Source organism: Aquarana catesbeiana, linkage group LG02, assembly GCF_042186555.1.
Source record: "Aquarana catesbeiana isolate 2022-GZ linkage group LG02, ASM4218655v1, whole genome shotgun sequence".
NCBI lineage: Eukaryota > Metazoa > Chordata > Amphibia > Anura > Ranidae > Aquarana > Aquarana catesbeiana.
In genome coordinates, this window is record NC_133325.1 from 570,064,860 (window position 1) to 570,088,771 (window position 23,912).

Here is a 23,912-nt window from a genome sequence, read left to right on the forward strand (position 1 = left end):
CTGAATTCCCTAAGTACCCTCTGGTGCAAGCCATCTGTACCCGGTGATTTATTAATGTTAAGTTTCTCAAGTCTAATTTTAATTCTGTCCTCTGTTAACCATGGAGGTGCTTCCTGTGATGTGTCATGAGGATAAACACTGCAGTTTTGGTTACTGAAGCCCCCCGATTCCCTTGTGAAGACCGAGGAGAAGAATAAATTCAATACCTTCGCCATCTCCCCATCCTTTGTAACCAGATGTCCTTCCTCATTTTTTTTACTGTTTACATACTTAAAGAATTTCTTGGGATTTTTTTGGCTCTCCTCCGCTATGTGTCTTTCATGTTCTATCTTCGCCGTCCTTATTGCACCCTTACATTTCTTGTTGCATTCTTTATAAAGTCTGGATGCTGCTGATGATTCCTCAACCTTGTATTTTTTGAAGGCCTTCTCCTTTTGCTTTTATATGCATTTTTACATTGGAGTTAAGCCATCCAGGACTTTTGTTCGCTCTTTTAAATATATTACCCAATGGGATGCATTGGCTAATGCCCTTATTTAATATGCTCTTAAAGCAAACCCATCTCTCCTCCGTGTTCTTTGTTCCTAAGATTTTATCCCAATTTATGCCTTCTAGCAAGGTTCGTAGATTAGGGAATTGGCTCTTTTGAAATTCAGTGTCTTTGTATTCCCTTTATGTTTCCTATTTGTGTGATTTATACTGAAACTAATTGACTTGTGATCGCTGTTACCTAAATTGCCCCGTATTTCCACATCTGTGATCAGGTCTGTATTGTTGGTAATCAATAGATCCAGTAATGCTTTATTTCTAGTTGGTGCGTCTACCATCTGACCCATAAAATTGTCCTGCAAGACATTAAGGAACTGGCGAGCCTTAGATGAATGCGCGGTTCCCCCCGCCCAGTCTGTCTGGATAATTAAAATCCCCCATTATGATAACACTTCCTATCCTTGCTGCTAATCCAAATTGTGATAGGAGATCTGTCTCCACTTCCTCCCTCGGGTTAGGGGGCCTATAGCATACTCCCAGTATTATTTTCCCCTTAGCTTTATTCCTTTGGAGCTCTACCCATAGGGATTCCACCTCCTCCCTAGCTCCCTTATTAATGTCATCTCTCACATTCACTTGTACATTATTCTTGATATATAGGCATACCCCTCCCCCTTTTTTACCCTCTCTATCCTTGCGATAAATGATATACCCTTGAATGTTTGCCAGCCAATCATGAGAGCTGTTGAACCAGGTCTCTGAAATTCCCACAAAATCCAAATCCTCCGCGTACAACAGTATCTCTAGTTCACCCATCTTGTCCGCCAGGCTCCTGGCATTGGTGAACATCCCATGTAGTTTAGACTGGTCGCATATTATCCTCGTACTGGGTGTTCTGAGATTGCAACTAGGACTTGCCACTATACTTACCTTGGGTTTTTGTGCTTTGGTCAACCTACCACTAATGCCCCCAATACTGCCCTCTGGAATATGTTCCACGCTGACTATCTCTACCCCTGGACCCTCCCCCCTATCACCTAGTTTTAAAACCCCTCTAACTTTTTGGCCATCTTCATTCCCAGCTGATCTGCACCCTCCTCATTTAGGTGCAGTCCGTCCCTTCTATAGTACCGGTTATCGACCGAGAAGTCGGCCCAGTCCTCCAGGAACATGGCCATTGGAGTACCCGAGGACCTGGCCATTGGAGTACCTGGCCATTGGGGTACCCGTCACCAGGCCTTTGGAGTACCTGTCACCAGGCAATTGGAGTACCCGAGTACCTGTCACCAGGCCATTGGCGTACCCGAGTACCTGTCACCAGGCCATGCCTCATAGAATATAGGTTGGGGTGTTTGCTTTCCAAAATGGGGTCATTTTGTGGGTAATTCCACTGTCCTGGTGCTCAAGGACCTTCAATGGAGTTGGAATTCCGTTTTTAGGGACCCGGTCCTTGAAGGTTTGTTAAACGCAGCCCGCCGTGAAGGCTGGATTTTCTGTTAATTCAGAAAATCCTGCGGCGGGGGGAAGGGAAGAAACTTAGGTATCCGAAAACTCTGTGCACAAGTGCGGAAACATTTTAAATGTAAAAAGGGGCAGAATTTTTTCTCGGAGAGGGCAGTGCCTAAGCGCGGTGCCATGTATGTGCACAAGGACGCACGGCAGGCGTAAACAGATAAACTACAGCTGTGACAGTCTCTCCCCGGCTGACGAGGAGAAAACAAGCAGCCTGCAACACAAAGACACAAGCTGTACCCGGCCATTGGAGTACCCGAGTACCTGGCCATTGGAGTACCTGGCCATTGGAGTACCTGGCCATTGGAGTACCTGGCCATTGGAGTACCGGAGTACCTGGCCATTGGAGTACCTGGCCATTGGGGTACCCGTCACCAGGCCTTTGGAGTACCCTGGCCATTGAAGTACCGGAGTACCTGGCCATTGGGGTACCCGTCACCAGACCATTGGAGTACCCGTCACCAGGAGTACCTGTCACCAGGCCATTGGAGTACCCGAGTACCTGTCACCAGGCCATTGGAGTACCCGATTACCTGTCACCAGGCCATGCCTCATAGAATATATGTTGTGGTGTTTGCTTTCCAAAATGGGGTCATTTTGTGGGTAATTCCACTGTCCTGGTGCTCAAGGACCTTCAAAAGTGTAACGGGAATGAAATGAGATGTGTAATTTATGCTCCTAGAACGCCTGAAGGTGCTACTTCAATATTAGGCCTCTATGTTGCCAGGCTGTGTAAAAGTCTCACACATGTGGTATCGCCATACTGGCGAAGAGTAGCAGAATGTATTCTGGGGTGTAACTACTTGCATGCATATGCTTTGTGAGAGAAATAACCTGATATGACAATTTTGTAAAAAAAAAAAAATCTTCATTTTGCAAAGAATTGTGGGAAAAAATTACAACTTAAAAACTCACCATGCTACTTACTTAATACCTTGTAATGTCTACTTTCTAAAAAGGGGTCATTTGGGGGTTATTTGTGCTTTCTTGACTTGTTAGTGTCTCAAGAAATGAGATTCGCCTGATGTACTGAAGGCCTGATCAGATGTGATCAATTTTCAGTGACTGGCACCATAGTTTGTAGACTCTATAACTTTCAGAAAGACCAAATAATATACACTAATTTGGGTTATTTTTACAAAAGCTATGTAGCAGTATACATTTTGGGCAAAATGTATGAAGAAAAATGACTAATTTGCAAAATTTTATGAAAGAAAATGGCATTTTTCTTCTTATTTTATTTATAGCACAAAAAAATAAAAAACCCACTAATGATTAAATACCACCAAAAGAAAGCTCTATTTGTGTGGAAAAAAAAGGACGCAAATTTCATATGGGTACAGTGTTGCATGACTGAGTAACTGTCATTCAAAGTGTGAGAGCGCTGAAAGCTTAAAATTGGTCTGGGCAGGAAGGGTGCCCTGTATTGAGGTGGTTAAAGCATGACATGTTGGATGTCTGTTTACTCAGCGTAATTTCATATTTTACAAAGAGTGGGTTATATATTGTGTTTGTTTTTTTTTTATATTCAAAAAATATTGCGTTTGAAAAATCTCTGCCCAAATACTGTGTGACTAAAAAAAAAATTTCAACTGCTATTTTCTTCTTAAGGCTTCTGCTAAAAAAAAAATATTTATAATGTTTGGAGGTTCTAAGTAATTTTCTAGTAATTCTTTTTCTTGATTTGTCTTGGTGACCACGTGAGAAGTATGCCAGCATTTTAGAGTTTTCTAATAAAAAAAGTGGCAAGAGGAAATCTTGTTCTGGTTATAACTGTCTAAGGGGGATTCCACTCACTGTAGAGATTTCCTCTCCTTGTTGCATCTCGAAGACAGGAGACATGTTCAACAGGACTTAGAAACAAAAAAAAAAACTCCTTACTAAGGTTTTAACCTTTTTCCCACTCCATCAAAACTAAAAACACATGTTTTGGCTATTCTTGCACTTAAAATTTTTTTTGGCATCTGTTGAATTAATTTTTGTTCTTGCTTTTCATCCCACCAGGTGAAGTTTTAGGATTTGAAAACCTGGTGTTTAGTATCTTTGAGTTTGTGCACACCTTGCTAGAGAACAAGTTTAAAGGGACAGTGAAAAAAGCTCTTCCAGAGCTGTTCTACTACGTTATACTCTACATGCAAATCACAGAAGAACAGGTAAGAGGCTAAGGCTTAATGTACGGGGGACGTTTTTACAACCTCTCCTGAACAATTTAACTTGACAAATATAAATCCATGTTTAAAACGTCCGTTTTGCCGCATTTACATGTCGCGTTTAGCCGCTTTTGTGTTTTAGAAGCGTTTGAAAAGAAAAATTTTATTTTTCTTTATCGTACATCATGGGACACAAAGCCTTAAGTAATTACTTAATGGGTTATAGGCCACCTTCAGGTGATGGACACTGATATACCCAATCCAAGAAGTTCACTCCCTATATAACCCCTCCTCCTTCCAGGAGCACATCAGTTTTTTCGCCAGTGTCTAAGGTGTTGGTCACGAGTGAAGATGTGCTCTGAGGAACTCCACTGGAGGGATCCATGCTGGATTTAAAGACCAGATCCATCCAAAGTGCCACTAAGGCCTAAAAGGATGGTACCTGGGGCCTCCTATCCGAAGCATGAGGTTTTGCCTGTAATGCCTCTCTTTGTAGGGCTGGACCCCAGGAACCCAGGGCGTAGGTCTTGCTACATTACCTAAAGCTTCCTGATGGGGTGCTTTTACAGGTCCAAGGGAGTTGGAATTCCGTTTTTAGGGACCCGGTCCTTGAAGGTTTGTTAAACGCAGCCCGCCGTGAAGGGTGGATTTTCTGTTAATTCAGAAAATCCTGCGGCGGGGGTAAGGGAAGGGAAGAAACTTAGGTATTAAAAACATCTATTTATTCTTCCATTAGGGAAAAATGTTGTCATGCCTTAATTCTCCAGTAGAGGGAGTCTATGCACTCTGTTGTCTTCACTGTAAAGCTCAGTCTGTGTCTGGTCGCAGCACCGCGTGCAGGGAGGTTTTTCAGGTAAAAAAAAATATGCAAAAATGTTTTCTTTCTCCCCCTGATGGGACCAGAGGGTTAGGGGGGCAGCAGCGCTGTACTGCCCTTACATTACCACCCCGCTGCGGGGGTCCTGCTAATACCACTAATTGTTTTAATGTGGTTGATTTCACTGTTTGTGCCTGCTGCTGGATGGGTCCCTGCCCCCCCCTGTTGGGTCAGGGGGACCCGAAAACTCTGCACACATGCGCGGGAACATTTTAAATGTAAAAAGGGGCAGAATTTTTTCTCGGAGAGGGCAGTGCCTAAGCGTGGTGCCATGTATGTGCACAAGGACGCACGGCAGGCGTAAACAGATAAACTACAGCTGTGACAGTCTCTCCCCGGCTGACGAGGAGAAAACAAGCAGCCTGCAACACAAAGACACGAGCTGTGGGACGTGAGGGTTGCAAGCTGGCATTCCTGATACAGGAACGACACCTCTTTCCCAGCACTAGGCTGAATTTTTTATAGCGGCTTTAAATGTCATGACTATTTTCAGCGATTAAGTGCGATTTGTATAGTGCCTCTGTTTTTTGTACTTAAGACTATGACTACCAAAAAAAGTAAAGGTTTCACCCCCACGCGTTAGGATCCCGAATCGCATTTCCATGATATCATCCTCGCCTGAATTACCAATTATGGCAAGCCAGGGTGAGCCATTGGAACAAATTGATGGTGCAACTGCTTCTCACATCTCAGCCCCTGTATACGTGACTGAAGATGTCCTTTCCTCTTCCCTGCAGGGTCTGGAAGAAAGATTAGCTGCTTTAATCGCATCCTCCATTCAAATGGATAGGAAGCGTGTTAGATGAGGTGTTACCCTCAGTCGATCAGGAGGAAAAACAAACCAATGATAATTCCTCTGTGGAGGAAACAATAGATGAGCCTTTTTCAGCCTCTCAATCTGAAAAATTGCTGATACAATCTCTTACGGAGATGGTTCGTTCTACTTTCATGCTACCCCTAATGGAGTATCCTGAAAACTCGGGTTCCTCCTTGGGTTCCTTTAAAACCCTTTGCATGCATTTCCTGCACATGCATTACTAGAACAACTTATTTTTGCTGAATGGGATCACCCGGATAAGCATTTTCTCCCTCCTAGATTTGCAATTCTCTATCCCCTGGAGGAGCAATTCTCCAAAAGATGGAAAATACCAGCAGTTGACGCGATTTCCAGTGTGAATAAAGGCCTAACTTGTCCAGTAAACAATGCACAGATGCTTAAGGATCCAACAGACAAAAAGTTGGAATCCCTGTTAAAATTACTTTTTCCATGGCAGGTGCCGTTACTCGCTGCAATAGGCATCTGTCAATTTCGGGACTTTCCACTGTCTCGCTTCCTGAGGTCAAGTGTTCCCAATGATCCAGAGAAAAGACAATCTCTGTTTCAGGCACTAGACAGATTATTATCTCAAGGGGTGATCATACAGTTCCCCACAAAAGAGCAAGGTTTTGGGTTTTATTCAAACCTTTTTATGGTACCGAAACCAAAGGGAGATGTCAGACCCATTTTAGATCTAAGAAAATCGAAATCAGTTCCTGAAGATCTGCTCTTTTCGCATGGCGACGATCAGGTCAGTCGTTTCTATCCTTCTAGGAGGTGAACTTCTGGCATCAATCGATATCAGGGATGCATATCTGCATGTCCCTATATTTCCCGCTCGCCAAAAGTTTCTGCGGTTCGAATTAGAACAGCAGCATTTTCAGTTTGTAGCCCTGCCATTCGGACTAGCCACAGCACCCCGGTTGTTCACAAAAGTGCTGGCCCCATCTCTATCCAGGTTAAGGGCACCGGGCATAACAGTCGTAGCGTACCTAGACGATCTATTACTAATAGATCAGTCGGTGGCTTGTTGGGAGCAAAGCGTACGCACTACAACCAACTATCTGAAAAGTTTGGGTTGGATTCTCAATCTAGAGAAATCTTCCTTAATGCAGCTAAAAAGGCTGGAGTACTTGGGACTGATCATAGACACAGCCCAGGAAAAGGTGTTCTTGCCTCAGGCAAATATCAACTCCATAAGAGAGCTGGTGCGGATGGTCAGGTCAAATGGCGATCCCTCCGTTTGCTTTTGCATGAGGTTGCTAGGAACCACGGTGGCTTCATTCGAAGCAGTTCCCTATGCCCAGTTTCATTCAAGACTGTTGCAAAACAGTATCCTGTCTGCTTGGAACAAAACAATTCAAGCTTTAGACTTGCCAATCCAGCTGTCCCCAAGAGTGTCCCAAAGCCTCAATTAGTGGTTACTAACCCAGAACCTGCTGAAAGGAAAATCCTTAAGACCAGTCATCTGGAAAGTGGTAACGACGGATGCCAGCCTTTCAGACTGGGGATCTGTACTAGAAAAGACAACTGTCCAGGGACAGTGGTCAAGAACCAAAAGAACCTTGCCCATCAATATCCTAGAGATTCAGGCAGTACATCTGGCTCTAAAGGCCTGGACTTTAGCACAGAGAGAGGTGAACCGTATTCTAACTTGGGCAGAAAGGAATGTTCCGTGCCTTTCGGCAGTCTTCATTCCAGGAGTACAGAATTGGCAGGCGGACTACTTAAGTCGCCAGCAGTTATTCCCAGGGGAATGGTCTCTTCACCCCGACATATTTCGGGCTGTTTGCCAAAGATGGGGGACTCCGGACGCAGATCTTCTAGCTTCCAGGTTCAACATGAAGTTGGTCAACTTTGTGGCCAGAACAAGGGATCCATTTGTATGCGGAACGGATGAGTTGGTGACCCCGTGGGATCAGTTCCCACTGAGCTATGCATTCCCCCCCTATTCGGTTGCTGCCATAACTTCTTTGCAGGATCAAGCTGGAAAGAAAGATGGTAATTCTGGTGGCACCAGCATGGCCCAGAAGGTCATGGTATGCAGAAATCGTAAAGATGGCAGTGGAGGGCCCATGGTCCCTCCCACTACGGCCAGATCTGCTCTCACAGGGACCGATATTCCATCCTTCCTTATGGTCTCTAAATTTAACGGCTTGGCTATTGAAACCCACATTCTGAAGAAACGTGAGCTTTCCGGGTCAGTTAACTCTACCCTGATTAATGTAAGGAAGCCAGCTTCCAGAACTATAGAGTCTGGAGAGCTTATGTTTCCTGGTGTGAATCCAAGGGTTGGCACCCTCGGAGATATATCATAGGCAGAATTCTTGCCTTTCTACAAATAGGGGTAGAAATGAAATTGGCCTTGAGCACTATTAAGGGCCAAGTCTCAGCTTTATCGGTCTTATTTCAAAGACCACTTGCTACTCATTCTTTAGTCTGGGGTTTTAAACAAGGGGTAACGTGGCTTATTCCGCTCGTCAAACCTCCCTTGAGCTCTTGGGACTTGAACTTAGTTTTGTCTGTGTTACAAAAACAGCCATTTGAAGCAATACAACATATTCCCCTGGTCCTTCTGACAAGGAGGTTGGTATTTTTTGGTTGCTATATCCTCAAGGAGGATTTCGGAATTGTCTGCTCTTTCTTGTAAAGAGCCATATTTGATTTGTCATGAGGACAGAGTGGTGTTACGCCCTCATCCAGACTTCTTTTATCAAAAGTGGTTTCAGGTTTTCACCTGAACCAAGATATTGTCCTGCCATTGTTTTTTCCAAAACCATGTTCCAGGGAAGAAAAGTCAACTGCTCAGATTTGTAAGACTGATGTCCTTATTTATTCTGCCAGAGGGTCCTAAGAAAGGACAGGCAGCATCGAAATCCACTGTCGCTAAGTGGATTCAGCAAGTGATAATTCAAAACGTATGATTTAAGGGGTAAGATTCCCCCTTTTTAAGTTAAGGCGCACTCTACCAGGACAGTTATTGCTTCTGGGGCAGTGCATCATCAGGCCTCCATGGCTCAGATCTGTAAGGCCACAACTTGGTCCTCAGTGCATACATTCACAAAATTTTATCAGCTGGATGTAAGGAGGTATGAGGTTTTAGCCTTTGGGCGTAGTGTGCTGCAGGCCTCAAGTCTGGGTGTACCCTCCGTGTTGTGTCTCCCTCCCCTTAAGTAGCATTGCTATGGGACATCCCATTAAGTAATTACTTAAGGCTCTGTGTCCCGTGATGTACGATAAAGAAAATAGGATTTTTGTTACAGCTTACCTGTAAAATCCTTTTCTTGGAGTACATCATGGGACACAGAGGTCCCTCCCCTCTTTTTTGCTTTGCTACAAAAACTGATGTGCTCCTGGAAGGAGGAGGGGTTATATAGGGAGTGAACTTCTTGGATTGGGTATACCAGTGTCCATCACCTGGAGGTGGCCTATAACCCATTAAGTAATTACTTACTTAGGCTCTGTGTCCCATGATGTACTCAAAGAAAAGGATTTTACAGGTAAGCTGTAATAAAAATCCTATTTTATTTTTTTTATTTATTTTTTTCAAAATGGCCAAAAATGAAAAAAACGCCTGTAAACAAAACGCGACTAAACGCGAGTTACCGTGTTTAAAAGCGTTTAGTCCTTGAAATGCCTCTAAACTCAGCGTCTGAACTCCTTTTTTTTTTTTGCTTTCCAAAATGGCCTCCAAACTCAACTGCCTAAAAATGACATTAAACGAACCTGTGTACATGTACACATAAGATAACATTGGATGAGTTCAGGGGCAGCTGAAAAAAGGAGCCAACTGCCTCTGAACGTCTGTTTACCAGCAGCAGTGTACTTGAGGCCTAAGTACAATAGATATGGTGTGCAGTGATTGGAAATCTACTGCTAAGCCTCAGTGCCTTGTTTAGAAATTGAATAGTTATAGCTATGTAACGGGAAAAAAAACACAACTAGAATTGAGCAAGGGTCAAATGCTAGCTCTGTTGCTAAGATCATAACTAAATCGCCCTTATGTTGTTTTTCTAGATAAAGGTGTGGACTGCAAATCCTCAGCAGTTTGTTGAAGATGAAGATGATGACACGTTTTCATACACTGTCCGCATAGCTGCCCAGGATCTTTTGCTGGTGAGTGAAATGCATTGCAAATGTACTGAGTACAACAGTACTTAAGAGAAATTTCTTTTATTTTTTAAATTTTTTTATCTTAGAAAAGAAGGTAATTTTCCAAATTATACAAGTGTCCATACACCTTAATATGGAAGTACAAAAAGGATCCATCAGTATCTAATTTCCAATACAGTAACCTAGGTCAGAGGAGTATAATAAATAAACCAATATGATCCATCAAAAATATGTAAATAGTCAACAATGATTCCATCCCAGCCCAAAAAGGGAAGGGGGTGAACATTACCAGTCAGGCATTAACCTGATGTGTCCTAAAGAAGCACCCAGATAAGAATCCCAGCATGGGGCCGTTGTTTGGTACCGCTGTGCATTGGAAAACTGCCTAAGTTTTCATGTTGGCGAAAGACCAGAAGAGAAAAAGAAAGGGTAGGAAGGGAGGGAGAAGAAAAAAAGTGTGGGAGGACGGGGAGGTTTGTAGAGCCAGCTCGCCACAGAGCACCAGGTAGGTTATCTCCATCAACCAAGGGGACCCACATCCAAGAGAGCCTTACCTTCCTCTAGGTAGATAAATATGTACTTTAGAGAATTTTATTAGTACAGTGCAGCAAGAAATAAACTTACCATAGTAATGATTTGTTTTTTGTAGACTGACTACCCACCACTTGTGCAATTACCTGACTATTACGACTGTACATAATATGAAAACTATTTATGTTTTCCCTTCACTTCTAGGCAGTATCCAGTGAATTTCAAAATGAGAGTGCAGTTGCACTTGCTGCAGCTGCTACTCGTCATCTTCAGGAGGCCGAACAGATTAAGAGCCAGGGGGGAGAGCACTGGTAAATATTGCTTATATTTAAAAAAAAAGGGGGGGGGGTTACGCTGACTGATTTACTATGCTTGTAAATTACTGTTTGAATTTTTGAGCTCTGTAGACAGGCTTAAAAAAAAAAAAAAAAAAAAACAGAAGTTGAGAAGAAAATGAAAAACGTGCACGGAAGGCTAACACTTGCCTTGCTGGCTGAATAGAATACAAAATATGTATGTGCAATATTTCATATTTACCTGGCAAAAAAATTCCTTTTTTTTGATTGAATGTTTTAGTTCTGACCAGAATGAATTAAGGAAAGAAAATGTGTACAAAACTACTTAATAATCCAATTACATTTTTTATGGTGGGCATACATGTCCCATACCAAACTTATTCAGAAAATCACAATAAGGACAATAGTGATACATTTTTAATGTTTCAGCTCCTATATGATATTTAATAATACCTAAGTAATGTGTAAACATTTAAAGCTGTCAGCATTATTTAGGCATATTTACCAACCAAAACTACCTATCAGATAGTGAGATAAGTATCCATCTATGGAAACTGTCATTCTAGTAGCTAAGCCAAGATAAGGAAAAATTTGTGTAATATTCAGTTTATTTTGGTGTGGCGGGAAAAGTACTGCCAACGATGAAAAGGTTTATAGAATATCTTGGAGCATTGTAAGCTTTCTGTCACCTGAATATGTAACTGAAAATTCAGCTTTAATGTTAGGGCAAAGGCTTGTAAAATGCTGATCACACTACGGCACAGCAGATGCTATTTGGGCTGACCGTGTGTGTGTGTGTGTGGAGTATGCACAGTCAGTTGTATTTGTAAAAAGTAAATAAACTGAATATTATTGTATGTTTACTATGCTTTGAATTTGATATAAACAGAAACATGCTGTGATTGTGCAGGTGGAAGATACACGAGGCTTGCATGTTAGCCTTGGGCTCAGTGAAGTCTGTAATAATAGATGGTGTGCAAAGTGGACGAGTTCAGTTTGACATGCCTGGCTTCTTAACTGGTGTCATTCTTGCAGACCTTAATCTTTCAGGTATGTAACTTGCAGGTGAAAAAATATAACAAAACCAATAGTTAACCACTTATGTTTTTTTTTCATCTCTTGTCTCATCTGTCAGCTTTGCTTTTAGCAGTGTTTCTCACCTGGTCCTCAGGTCCCTATGAGCTTGCATGTTTACCAAGATTGTTGTACTTTGCATAACACTAGAAATCAGCAGACTAAATAGCGTAAGTTGAAGTAACATTGGAAGATCAATGTAAACATTAATAGTCATAGTGGTAATGCTCAAAAATATCCAACTACCTGCTTTGAGCATTACCATGACGGAAAATGTTAAGGAATGTATAATGGTTATATGAGGAATGTTAAACATGACATTAAGTGTAAGTTACTAGTTGTATATTTTTCTGTTTCCCTGTCAGTTTCTCCTTTTCTCTTGGGACGTTCGCTTTGGGCTGCCAGTAGATTTACAGCTGCAATGTCACCAGAGCTAATACAGCAGTTTCTTCAGGCCACAGTCAGTGGGCTGCATGATAACCAACCACCCTCAGTAAGAATATCTGCCGTCCGGGCTATCTGGGGGTAAGAGAATGTTAACTTTTTATTTCAGTCCAAAGATTTAGACTTTTCTTTGCTTAGTTGTCCATTGTTGGTTGTAGATACTGTGATCAGCTGAAGATCTCTGAAAGCACTCATGTGCTCCAGCCATTCCTGCCCAGTGTGGTAGATGGACTTATCCACCTGGCAGCCCAGTTCACATCTGAAGTTCTGAATCTTGTAATGGAAACACTTTGCATTGTCTGCAGTGTGGATCCAGTGTTTACAGCCAATGCTGAATCCAAAATCTGCCCTTTCACAATCGCCATTTTCCTCAAGTATAGCAATGGTAAGTAATGTGTGAGTTTAATTTAATTAACATTGGTTAGCAGTCATGATCTCGTCTAGCTAACGTAAAGTGTTGTGATTGTGGTTTTTTTTTTTTTTCAACTTCATTTTGGTTTTCAGATCCTGTTGTTGCTTCTTTGGCACAAGATATTTTTAAAGAGCTTGCTCAAATAGAGGGATGTCAGAGTGCTATGCAGATGAGGCTTATTCCCACATTGGTCAGCATAATGCAGGCTCCTGCTGAGAAGATCCCAAGTGGTCTCTGTGCGGTGAGTTCTTACAAGAACCAAAATGCATGCCTGTTATCTGGGTAATTTTATATATCTCCATGTTTTTTAAAAAACGTTTAGTTGTGATAAATGATTACGGCTTTTTCATTATATACAGAAGTATACTATTCTACCCATGGATTACCAACTACACAATCATGATAATATCAAAGCTTGGGTCTAAATTAATGATGTGCATACAAATTAGGGTAGTGCAATTTGTGTTTTTTAGCAATTTATTTTCTCTAGTGTTCATTAATCTCTTTAACCACTTTACCTCCGGAAGGTTCCCCTTCCTGACCAGGCCATTTTCTTTATCGTACATCATGGGACATAGAGCAGTCATTACTATCCGGGTTATACGCCACCTACTGGTGAATGGAGACTGGTAAATCAATCAAACAAGAAGTCCTCCCCTATATAACCCCTCCTACACAGGAAGTACCTCAGTTTTTTCGCCAGTGTCTATAAGGTGGTGATCACTGATGTTGATACATGTGATCTTGGAGCATACTTGGAGGTCTGAACAGTTCTGTTAAGAGTCATAGACTTCAATCGGATCCATTTGAAAAAGCTATCAGCCAAAATGGATGGTACCCGAGTCTTATTGGAAGAAGAGAAGGTTCCTCAAGGTTTTGCCTGTAATGCAGCCTTATGGCGCTGGACCCTGTGTAATGAAACCCTGTGCAGTGTTTGTTGGTGTGTTGAGTGGACCCCAGATTAAGGGGGACCCAGTCTCTGAAGGTCTTTTTATAATAAAGCTCGCCGTGATGGGTAAAGATTGGACTCCTGTTATGTTCAGAGTCCTGTAGCAGTAATGGTAAGTCTGCATTTTTTGCAGTTTCTCTTTATAAAAAAAAAAAAAGAGAGAGATCTGACTGTCCTCCCGGTGGCCACTGGGGGCAGTGTGCTGTTTAATCATGATGTGTACTTTTTAGTCGTGTGGGCTGCTGTTTCTCCTCCAGCCACTAGAGGGCGCAGGCTTGCTCAGTATGGCCTATTTTCATAAAGGCAGGAAGTGGAAGGGCGGCCATGTTGCCATGTGGACAGCGGGGACTCTGGAGACAGCAGCAGCCCATGGATACTAACAAAGTGTGACTACTTACTATGGGAGAACTGTGTGTCAGACAAGTCATGATTATATGCTGCATATTTACTGCTTATCTGGGGGGACTGTGCAACTGTAAGTTGATACACCCCTGGATGGATAGCAGTTCACTTTAAAGTGATGTTGACTGCTCGGAAGGCAGGTGCAGTGTAGTATACATGCTTGCAAACTTGTTGCTTAAATGCATGTTTAAATATACACATTTGGAAAGCCTGGGTGCATTTTAAGAAGTTGTCTCCAGTATAATGTACGTTTGGTCTGCAGAAGCTTGTTTTTCCTTTTTTTTGCTGTTCTGAAACAGCATAGAGGATGCATATGTGCTTGGTTAATCCTGCAGGACTAGTATGGAGCCAAGTGCAGTTAAGCAGGGCATGCTTGCAAACTAGCTAAAACGCACGGTTGCTGAAAGGCATGGTTGCTAAAACACGTTTGCATAAATATACATGTTTTTGCATAAAGATAATGGTTGCATAAAGATGCATGTTTATATATGTTTGCATGGATGCGTGTTGCCAAATATGTTGCATAAACGCATGCTTGCTTATTGCGTAAATGCATGTTTCCATGGGCACAAATTGCATAAATGCGTGTTTACATGGACGCACACTTTCCTGTTTTGCCTAATCGCATAGTTGCATAAGCACATGCTTACATCCATAAACGCATGCCTCCATAAATGCATTACGCTTAAATGCATACTGACAATGTTTTCATTTGTACTGCATTTGTATATTCTTATTTACATGAAACTGCATACATATGTGCTTGTTTACATTAAGCTGTATACATGTGTACTTATTTGCCTAGGATTACATGCATATGTCCTTTGTTGCCTAAGACTACATACATAGGTGCTTAATTGCCTTGGGATACATACATATGTGCTTATTTGCCTTGAGCTGCATACATAAATGCATGAATGGCAAGAATACTTGTATATCTGCATGTTTGCATACTTGGGTACCTACATAACGGCATGCCTGGGTACCTGTATACTTGCATACGTGGGGTGGCTTAGCGGTAAAGAAACATTATTTTAGGCCTGCATGCTTGGAGGATTGTGTTAGGCTGGCTAATATAGTTGCTACATTATTTACCTGTTAAACCAGTTAAATGGTTCCAGAAAGGAGAGGCAGCCAGGGGAGGCAGGTGCCACCGCTCTCAGGTTCAGTGATCTGGCGGTTTCCACATCCCCCAATGAACAGTAGTGTCAGATGCAACTGAGACACTGTGGGGTTTGGCATTGCAGTATTTTGCTGACACATAAATTTTTCATCAGATGGACTGAGGCCGCATCTCCCTGATCAGGCCTGATCGAAGCCTAAGCAGGATCAAGCCTGGTTAGTATATGGATGTGAGACTGCCTGGGAATACCAGATGCTGTAAGCTTTTCCCCCCACCTGTGTGAGGGAGGCATCTGAGGCTGCTGTGTTTTGATATTATCTTAGGCAAGAAGATCTTAGGGTGGTTTTGCTCCATATTTAGCCAGCAGAAGCTTGGTTGGGTGGGTTAGGTACGCCTCTTTTGGCCGTCAGTGTTTTGCCTTGCATTTGACTCTTGAAGCAGAAGGTATGGGCTCATTATTTAAAAAAAAAAAAAAACCCTCAACTGGTAGTGCTCCCAAAACCAAATGGGGACGTAGGGTCTAGCTTAGAGCTTAAGACACTGGACATCCTTTTGTTTCAGATAGGCTTTGTCCATTTAGTGTTGACTTCTGCGAGAGGTAGATTTCGGGGTCCATAGTCATCAATGACGCATATCTTCATGTGCCGTTTTTTCCAGGCTCATCAAGGGTTTTTGCAAATTGCAGTGCAAAGTCGTCTTCTTTTTATTTTTGTGACTCTGCTCTTTGCGCTGGCCACAGCTCCAAGGGTTCACAAAGCTCCCAGCCCAATACTGGACTTGATGAAAACGCATATGTGCCAATCTCAGTTTACCTCAATAATCTTTGTTCAGGAAGCAATCTGTTCCAGATTTTCCTTTTGATACATTTCTGCAGTAGGAAATTGTATCTAGGTCAAGGCATGTTCCCTACGTACAGCCTTACTCCAGGTCTTTTGTAGAGGATTATTCCCTCTGTCTGGAGCATGAAGATCAAGGCATTGGATTTCCGGAGGGCTCTGTTCCTGGGGTATTGCAGAGCTAAAATTGCTGGTTGATGGTTTGAAATCTCGAGAAGGGATGGGGAAGATAAACACTGACACTGCCAGCTTCTCCAGTTGGTTTGAGGGTGTCTATAGTTCAGTGGACTTGGTCTCCAGAGGAGAAAATACTGCCCATCGATAACTTGGATTTTTGGCCAGTACGCCTTGCTCTGGATATTGGTACAAACCAGTTGTAGGTGTAATCCGGTAATGACTTTGCAGGCATATATATCAACCACCAGGAGTCATGCGGCTCAGGAAGGTGAACCACATTCTGTCTGAGACAGTGCAAGTGCTGTCTCTATCACTAGTTCATACTCCAGGTGTAGAATAATGGCAGGGTCAACTCTGCAGGTGGATCTACTAGACTCCAAGTTCTACAGCAAGTGGGAACAGGTTGTATCTGGGTCGAAAGTCCCACCGGCAATAGGGGCAGATGCACTGGTAACACCTTAGGGACCAGTTCTCCCTTATTTGATGCTTTTCCCTCTGTTTAGACTTCTCCCACATCTTTTGCGAAGAATCCGCGAGGTGGTAACACTGATAATAGTGTTAGCCGAATTAGCCCAGGAGGGCTTGGTACGCTGACATAGCAAGGATTGTGGGGGTCGCTCCTTGAACACTCCCAGTCCAGCGGGACCTAATGGCCTTGAGTCCTGTATCTCCACACTGTTGAGCCCTGGAAGCTGGTTTTAGGGAACCTCGATTACAGGACTTGGAAATATTTTTTTCCTGGGGGAAGCCAGGAAGTGCCATCCACAGGAATATGAGTGGGAAATTTTTCTTTTCTTTCTCCAATCAGTAGGGGAAAGGAGATTGGCTTTAAGTACCAATAAGGGTTGAAGTTCACCCCTATCCATTTTTTCCAGAGGCTGTTTCTCACTCCTGGATTCATACTTCATACAGCATGTAGCATAGATGGTGCCACATGTTGGGCCACTCTTGTGTCCTTGGGACTGGTATTCGCTCTGGCCTGTCTTTGCAGAGGCCATTTTTTTGAACCAATTGGGAGACTGTTAGCAACCCAAGAAGCCATCTTCCGAGATAAGAGACTATCACTTCACTATTTTACAAGGAGCTGTTCTTGGTCTCACATCATAAGGTGATGTTGCGTCCTCTTCCATCTCTATTGCCTACAGTGGTTTCTAGTTTTCACTTGAATCAGGACAGTGTCTTGCATTTTTATTTTTCTCCTAATCCACAGTCGGCATGGGGAAAGATTGCTACCTACTCTAGAGGTAGTTCAGACGCTCAGGGTTTACTTGAGTTGTTGGCACAGGTCAGGAATCCTGATTTGTGCAGCCAGAAGAGCCCAGGAAGAGCAGGCGGCATCCAGGTCGAATGTTTAGCAGTGGATCTGCCAGTTTATCAATGATGCTTATGGTTTTAATGGGCAAAATCTAATTTTTTTTTTCTGGGGAGAGATTCTCTACCAGATGTGTGGGAGTATGTTGGGCCATCTCCCGTCAGGTGTCGGTGGTCCAGGTGTGCAAGACCGCTATTTGGTCTTTTAAGTTTATACATCCACCCTGGTTTTTAACAGGTGGATGTCAAGAACATGGAGGAGACTGCCTTTGTTCTCAGTGTATTACAAACAGTAATAGTGGCAGATTTGTGGATTTTTTTTTTTTTTTACTAGTAATGGCCTCGATCAGCGATTTTTAGTGGGGATGCGACATTTCGGTGGACAAATCTGATGCCAAGTGACACTTTTTGGGGATAAGTGCTAAAAAAAAAAGCACTGTCACTGCACTAATGACATTGGCAGACAAGGGGTTAATATCAGGGGCAATCAAAGGGCTGACTGTGTTCCCTGTTTGTGCTTTCTTCCTGTGTGGGGTATGGTTTAACTGAAGAAAGACAGATTCATGTTCCTGCTTAGCAGAAACACAAGTTCTGTTTTTTTTTTTTTTTTTTACAAGCAGAACGGCGATCTATCGGCGCATGTGCGCCCCAGACCCGAAAAAAGGAATCGCGTACATGATTTTGCGCGTAAGGGCCGCCCTGCCGCAGTATATGTACGTTGGGTGGTCTTTAAGCAGTTAAAGGTTCCTCATAATGAACTGAATAATCGTTAAAGATATTTCAGACACAAGGGGCTTTTTTAAAATGTACCTGAGGATTTATTCAGTCACCACTTGATAATTAAATGATTGTTTACAAATTACTCAACATTCAGTTCATGGTGCTGTCATCTTTCCATCTGTTTCCCCCACTGGTATTTGTATAGTGCCTTTTCTAATGTAAACCTGAAGTAAAACCTCAGTATCATAATATTAAAGTGTTACTAAACCCAGGAACCTGCATTCACTATATCTGATCTCCCACAGTACACAGAACATGGTAATGCAATAATGTTAGTAAATAGAAATAGCTAAATACCTTTTCTGATCAGCAGTATATAGCAGCTTTATGACTTCTATCAGTGTCTGGTTAAAGCTTGTAGGAGAAGTTTTCATTCTACTCTGATTTGTCCTATAAGGCTGCAGGACCCCTGACCCTCTGTCTGGACAGTACCGATTGGCCTTGTGCTGATCACATGCACCCTCCCAAGAAAAAAAAAAACAAAAACACTCTAGCAATACACACCAAACTGAGCACATGCAGAATGCCCCCCAAGTCTCTGTACTCTCAGGAGGGCAGAGATATATTCCTGGAAACTACAGGCCAGTCAGTCTAACATCGGTAGTTTTGTAAACTATTTGAGGGAATGATAAGGGACCATAGCCAAGAATTTACTGATGAAAACAGTATTATTAGTAGTAATTGACATGGGTTTACGAAAGGTCATTCTTGCCAAACAACCTGTTAACATTCTACGAGGAAGTGAGCTGCCATCTGGACTAAGGTAGGCCGGTAGATGTGATGTATCTGGATTTTGCAAAAGCATTTTATATAGTCCCCCACAAAGCTTAATCTACAAATTGAGGTCTGTGGGTATGGACCATAGGGTTTGTTGGTTAGAAAACTGCTACAGGGGCATGTCCAAAGGGTGGCAAAAAATAACGTGTACTCAGAATGGTCTATAGTGGTTAGTGGGGTACCCCAAAGTTCTATCCTGGAACCAATTCTGTTTAACCACTTGCCGACCACCTCACGCAGATATACTGTGGCAGAAGGGCTCGTACAGGCAAAACCACGTACCTGTACGTTGCCCTTTTAAGAGGCAGCCAGCGGGCGTGCAGCAAGCTCCGTGAGTCGGGTCCCGTGGACTCGATCGCCGCGGGGATACCCGCGATCGCCTCACGGGGAGGAAGAACGGGGTGATGCTGATGTAAACAGCATCTCCCGTTCTGCCTAGTGACAGTGTCACTCGATCTCTGCTCCCTGTCATCAGAGCAGAGATCAGTGACGTCTCGCACACAGCCCATCCCCCTGACAGTTAGAAACACGCCCCTAGGACACTCTTAACCCCTACACTGCCACCTAGTGGTTAACCCCTTCACTGCCAGTGTCATTTACACAGGAATCAGTGCATTTTTATAGCACTGATTGCTGTATAAATGACAACGGTCTCAAAAATGTCCGATGTGTCCGCCATAATGTCGCAGTCACGATAAAAATCGCTGATCACCGCCATTTAAAAAATATATATATATATAACTTTTGCACAAACCGATCAATAATCGCTTATTGCGATTTTTTTTTTTTTAACCAAAAATATGTAGAAGAATACGTATCGGCCTAAACTGAGGAAAAAAATAGGTTTTTTAATATATTTTTGGGGGATATTTATTATAGCAAAAAGTAAAAAATAATGCGTTTTTTCCATTTTCATTGTCTCTCTCTATTTTTGTTTATACCGCAAAAAATAAAAACCGCAGAGGCGATCAAATACCACCAAAAGAAAGCTCTATTTGTGGGAAAAAAAGGACGTCAATTTTGTGTGGGAGCCACGTCGCACGACTGCGCAATTGTCAGTTAAAGGGACGCAGTGCCGAATCGCAAAAAGTGCTCTGGTCAGGAAGGGGGTAAATTCTTCCGGGGCTGAAGTGGTTTATTGTATTTATAAATGAAAAATAGGAAATTGGGAGGAACGCCTCAAAGAGAGACCCTCATTTGATAGACCATGTAGGTCTGGTACCTCATCCTAATCAATGATATACAAAATAATGGACCCTAACAAGCTAAATATAAGGACTATAACGGTACCCAATTTTTGTAAAAAGTATCAAAAAATATTTATTATATGATAAAAATTGCACATTTATACATATCAAATAACATACAAAACACACAAAAACTGCACATAAAACATCACCAAAACCATCTAGTACTCCTTGAATACAGGTTCTTGGTGACTTTCCTATGGTGGAGCACAGCGAGTTGCTGTACTTTCGACGCAGTTTGGGTTTTGCAGGAGATAACCTGCTTCTTCAGGAAAAGTTTCAGCAAGAACACTGAAAATGGAATGGTACATATATCAGTTAAAGCTTCTTATTTGAATAAAATGTACTGGGTGACCAGCTGTTATTACATACCTCACAGTTAATAGTCAAAAACACCAAAATAGAAACACATTGAATGGTCCTCCTACAAATGGTCATTGTCACTCATATAATGTCACAGGACGGTCCTCCTTGTTTTCCAAGATAGTCCCTATTCAATGTGTTTCTATTTTGATGTTTTTGACTATTAACTGTGAGGTATGTAATAACAGCTGGTCACCCAGCCCATTTTATTCAAATAAGAAGCTTTAACTGATATATGTACCATTCCATTTTCAGTGTTCTTGCTGAAACTTTTCGTGAAGAAGCGGGTTATCTCCTGCAAAACGCAAACTGCTTTCAATTTACTGCAACTTGCTGTGCTCCACCATAGGTGAGCCACCAAGAATCTGTATTCAAGGAATACTAGATGGGTTTTGGATATGTTTTTATGTGCAGTTTTTGTGTTTTGTATATTTTTTTGATATGTATACCTGTGAAATTTTTATTGTATAATAAATATTATTTGATACTTTTTACAAAATTTGGATGCCGTTCTAGTCCTTATATTTAGCCTGTCCATTATTTTTGTTTTATTTATAAATGATATAGAGGATGGGATAAATAGCTCAATCTCAGTATTTGCTGACGACACAAAACTAAATAAAGCAATAGCATCACAGCAGGATATAGAAACCGTAAAAGAGGACGTGAATAAATTAATGGAGTGGGCAACTAGATGGCAAATGAAGTTTAACTTAAAATGTAATGCGCTTGGGGGTTAAAAATATAACCATAAGTTACTAGGGGAGAACCCCTGGGGGATTTCAGGATGGAGAAGGATCTGGAGGTCCTAGAAGAAAACAGACAGAGCAATAGCATGCAAAGCTGCAGCAAGCAAAGCCAGCAGAATATTAGCATGCATTAAAAGGGGATTTACTTCAGAAATAAAACGATTATTCTGCTGCTTAAAAAAAAAAAACTGGTTCAGCCACATCTGGAGTATTCCATCCAGTTCTGGTCACCAATCCTCAGAAAGGATGTGCTGGAGAGAGTCCAGAGAATTGCAACTAAATTCATATGAGGACTGGAGGACCTCAATTACGAGGAATGACTATAAGCACTAAATGTATTCTCCCTGGAGAAGAGACGCTTGAGAGGAGATATGATCACAATATACAAATATCTTAATGGTGATCCCAGCGTAAGTATGAAGCTTTTTAGTCCCAGAGAGTGTAAAAAGACACGGGCCCACACAATGAGACTGGAAGAGAAGCGGTTTAACCGTCACTGTCAGGACGGTAAGGATGTGTAACTCTTCCACAATCTGTGGTGTCAGCAGGAAGTATTGATAGTTTTAAAAGACTCTTGAACGTGCATCTTAGCGAACACAATATACAGGGATATGGGAAATGATTATCTGCACAAACACACACACACACCAACAAAGGTTGAACTGGATGGACTGTTGTCTTTATTCAACCTTACCTACTATGACCTACTATGTAACTGAGATGGATTGGGGACTGTAGAATAAGGGGAGGATCAGAGAAGACTGAATCAAACAGCCTTTTTACACAGTGCAGGGGATTAACCCCTTAAGTTCCATAGTGAGTATAACAAGCATGCTTTACTGCATATACAGACTGATTTTACTGTTGTGGGTTTAGTAACACTTTAACTTGTGGCCTAGCAGCAATAAATATGTCTAGGTGCTGTGGTGAATGACTTATTGCCCTGGAAAGGCTCATAACCAATGGATGGTAGGGATTTGGCTTGATGACCATTACAGATGGGTATCTTAAATATGTAATTTGTTACACCTCTTTATAGCATAATGTATTTAATATGTACATTGCAGTGTGTTGGATTTGGCTTTTCTGTATGAAATCCTCTTTTCAAAAGTTTGATTATGAAGAAAATCGGTTATACAGTTTCCTTCATAAATATTTAAGCATGGACCATTAAATTTGTTTAAACACACTGAATTATTAATATTATAAACTTTTTTTAGCTATTCAGGTCAATTTCAATTGTGATAAAGAGCAACTCACAAAAGCTGCCGCTCGCATGACGTTTAAAACACATGTAACTGTGACCTGCTATAAAGCAATTGTCAAAGGTTATTTTGTTTGGTACTGATTTCAGTTAACTAGTAACACATATATATTATATGTGAAAGCTGTGACAAATGTGGAATTTTTACAAAGACATATACTTTCTCACCATTTTTATTTTTTTTATTTTTTCTGCAGACTTCAATTGATATTTTGACCACAGTTGTGAGGAACACCAAGCCACCTCTTTCAGAGCTTCTCATCTGCCAGGCTTTTCCTGCAGTTGCCCAGTGTACCCTACGTACAGACGACAATACAACTATGCAGGTACTCCTTTTATTGTTGAGGTTAGCATTTCTTGAGACCAAACCTATAGTATTTGGAGGCTATGGGGTGGAATAGCTATATTTACATAAGGACCATTGGTTGTGATATGGTGTTGAAACCTAGGATTTATTGCATCTTCTGTTTTCAGAATGGTGGTGAATGTCTTCGAGCCTACGTTTCTGTTGCATTGGAGCAGATTGCACAATGGCAGGATGAGCAGGGTCATAGTGGTCTTTGGTATGTTATGCAAGTAGTTAGCCAGCTACTGGATCCTCGCACTTCTGAATTCACTGCAGCATTTGTAGGGCGCCTTGTCTCTACCCTAATTTCTAAGGCTGGACGTGAACTGGGAGAAAATCTGGACCAAATATTGCGAGCTATCCTAAGCAAGATGCAGCAAGCAGAGACGCTTAGTGTCATGCAGGTAATACAGGAACAGATCTTTGTCAGTACACTATAGCTATTGTATGCATGTACTTCTAGGAATTGACAATTTTTTACATGTTTTTTCAGTCATTAATTATGGTGTTTGCACATCTAGCAAACTCTCAACTGGAGCCTTTGCTTGAGTTCCTTTGCAGTCTGCCTGGGCCAACTGGTAAACCAGCTCTAGAATTTGTAATGACAGAATGGATGAGTCGACAACATTTATTCTATGGGCAATATGAAGGCAAAGTCAGGTGAGTGAGATTTTGTTTATAGCATTTGAATTGTGATTCTGTTCACCTCCTATAACCTGTATTGCATGGTAGAATGTTGGACAGTCTGTTTTGACTAGAGATGCACCGAAATTTCGGTGGCTGAAAATGTTATCGGCATTTTGCCGATAATGGCACCAAAACTGCACTGCGATTTTACTATGCTTATGGTGTGTTTTTCATAGGTCACGTGAC

At 41.9% G+C, this 23,912-nt stretch overlaps 1 protein-coding gene across 1 annotated transcript in view; it reads left to right on the top strand.

Moving 5' to 3' along the window:
* IPO9 (importin 9) overlaps positions 1–23,912 on the top strand; it is a 98,791-nt gene that overhangs the window by 46,468 nt on the left and 28,411 nt on the right. Inside the window, exons 10-19 of the mRNA XM_073616075.1 lie at positions 4,006–4,154; positions 9,863–9,961; positions 10,694–10,800; positions 11,696–11,835; positions 12,225–12,384; positions 12,462–12,688; positions 12,808–12,956; positions 22,891–23,019; positions 23,168–23,443; positions 23,533–23,699. Of these exons, the coding sequence (XP_073472176.1) occupies positions 4,006–4,154; positions 9,863–9,961; positions 10,694–10,800; positions 11,696–11,835; positions 12,225–12,384; positions 12,462–12,688; positions 12,808–12,956; positions 22,891–23,019; positions 23,168–23,443; positions 23,533–23,699 (1,603 nt within the window). The remainder of the gene's footprint in view (positions 1–4,005; positions 4,155–9,862; positions 9,962–10,693; positions 10,801–11,695; positions 11,836–12,224; positions 12,385–12,461; positions 12,689–12,807; positions 12,957–22,890; positions 23,020–23,167; positions 23,444–23,532; positions 23,700–23,912) is intronic.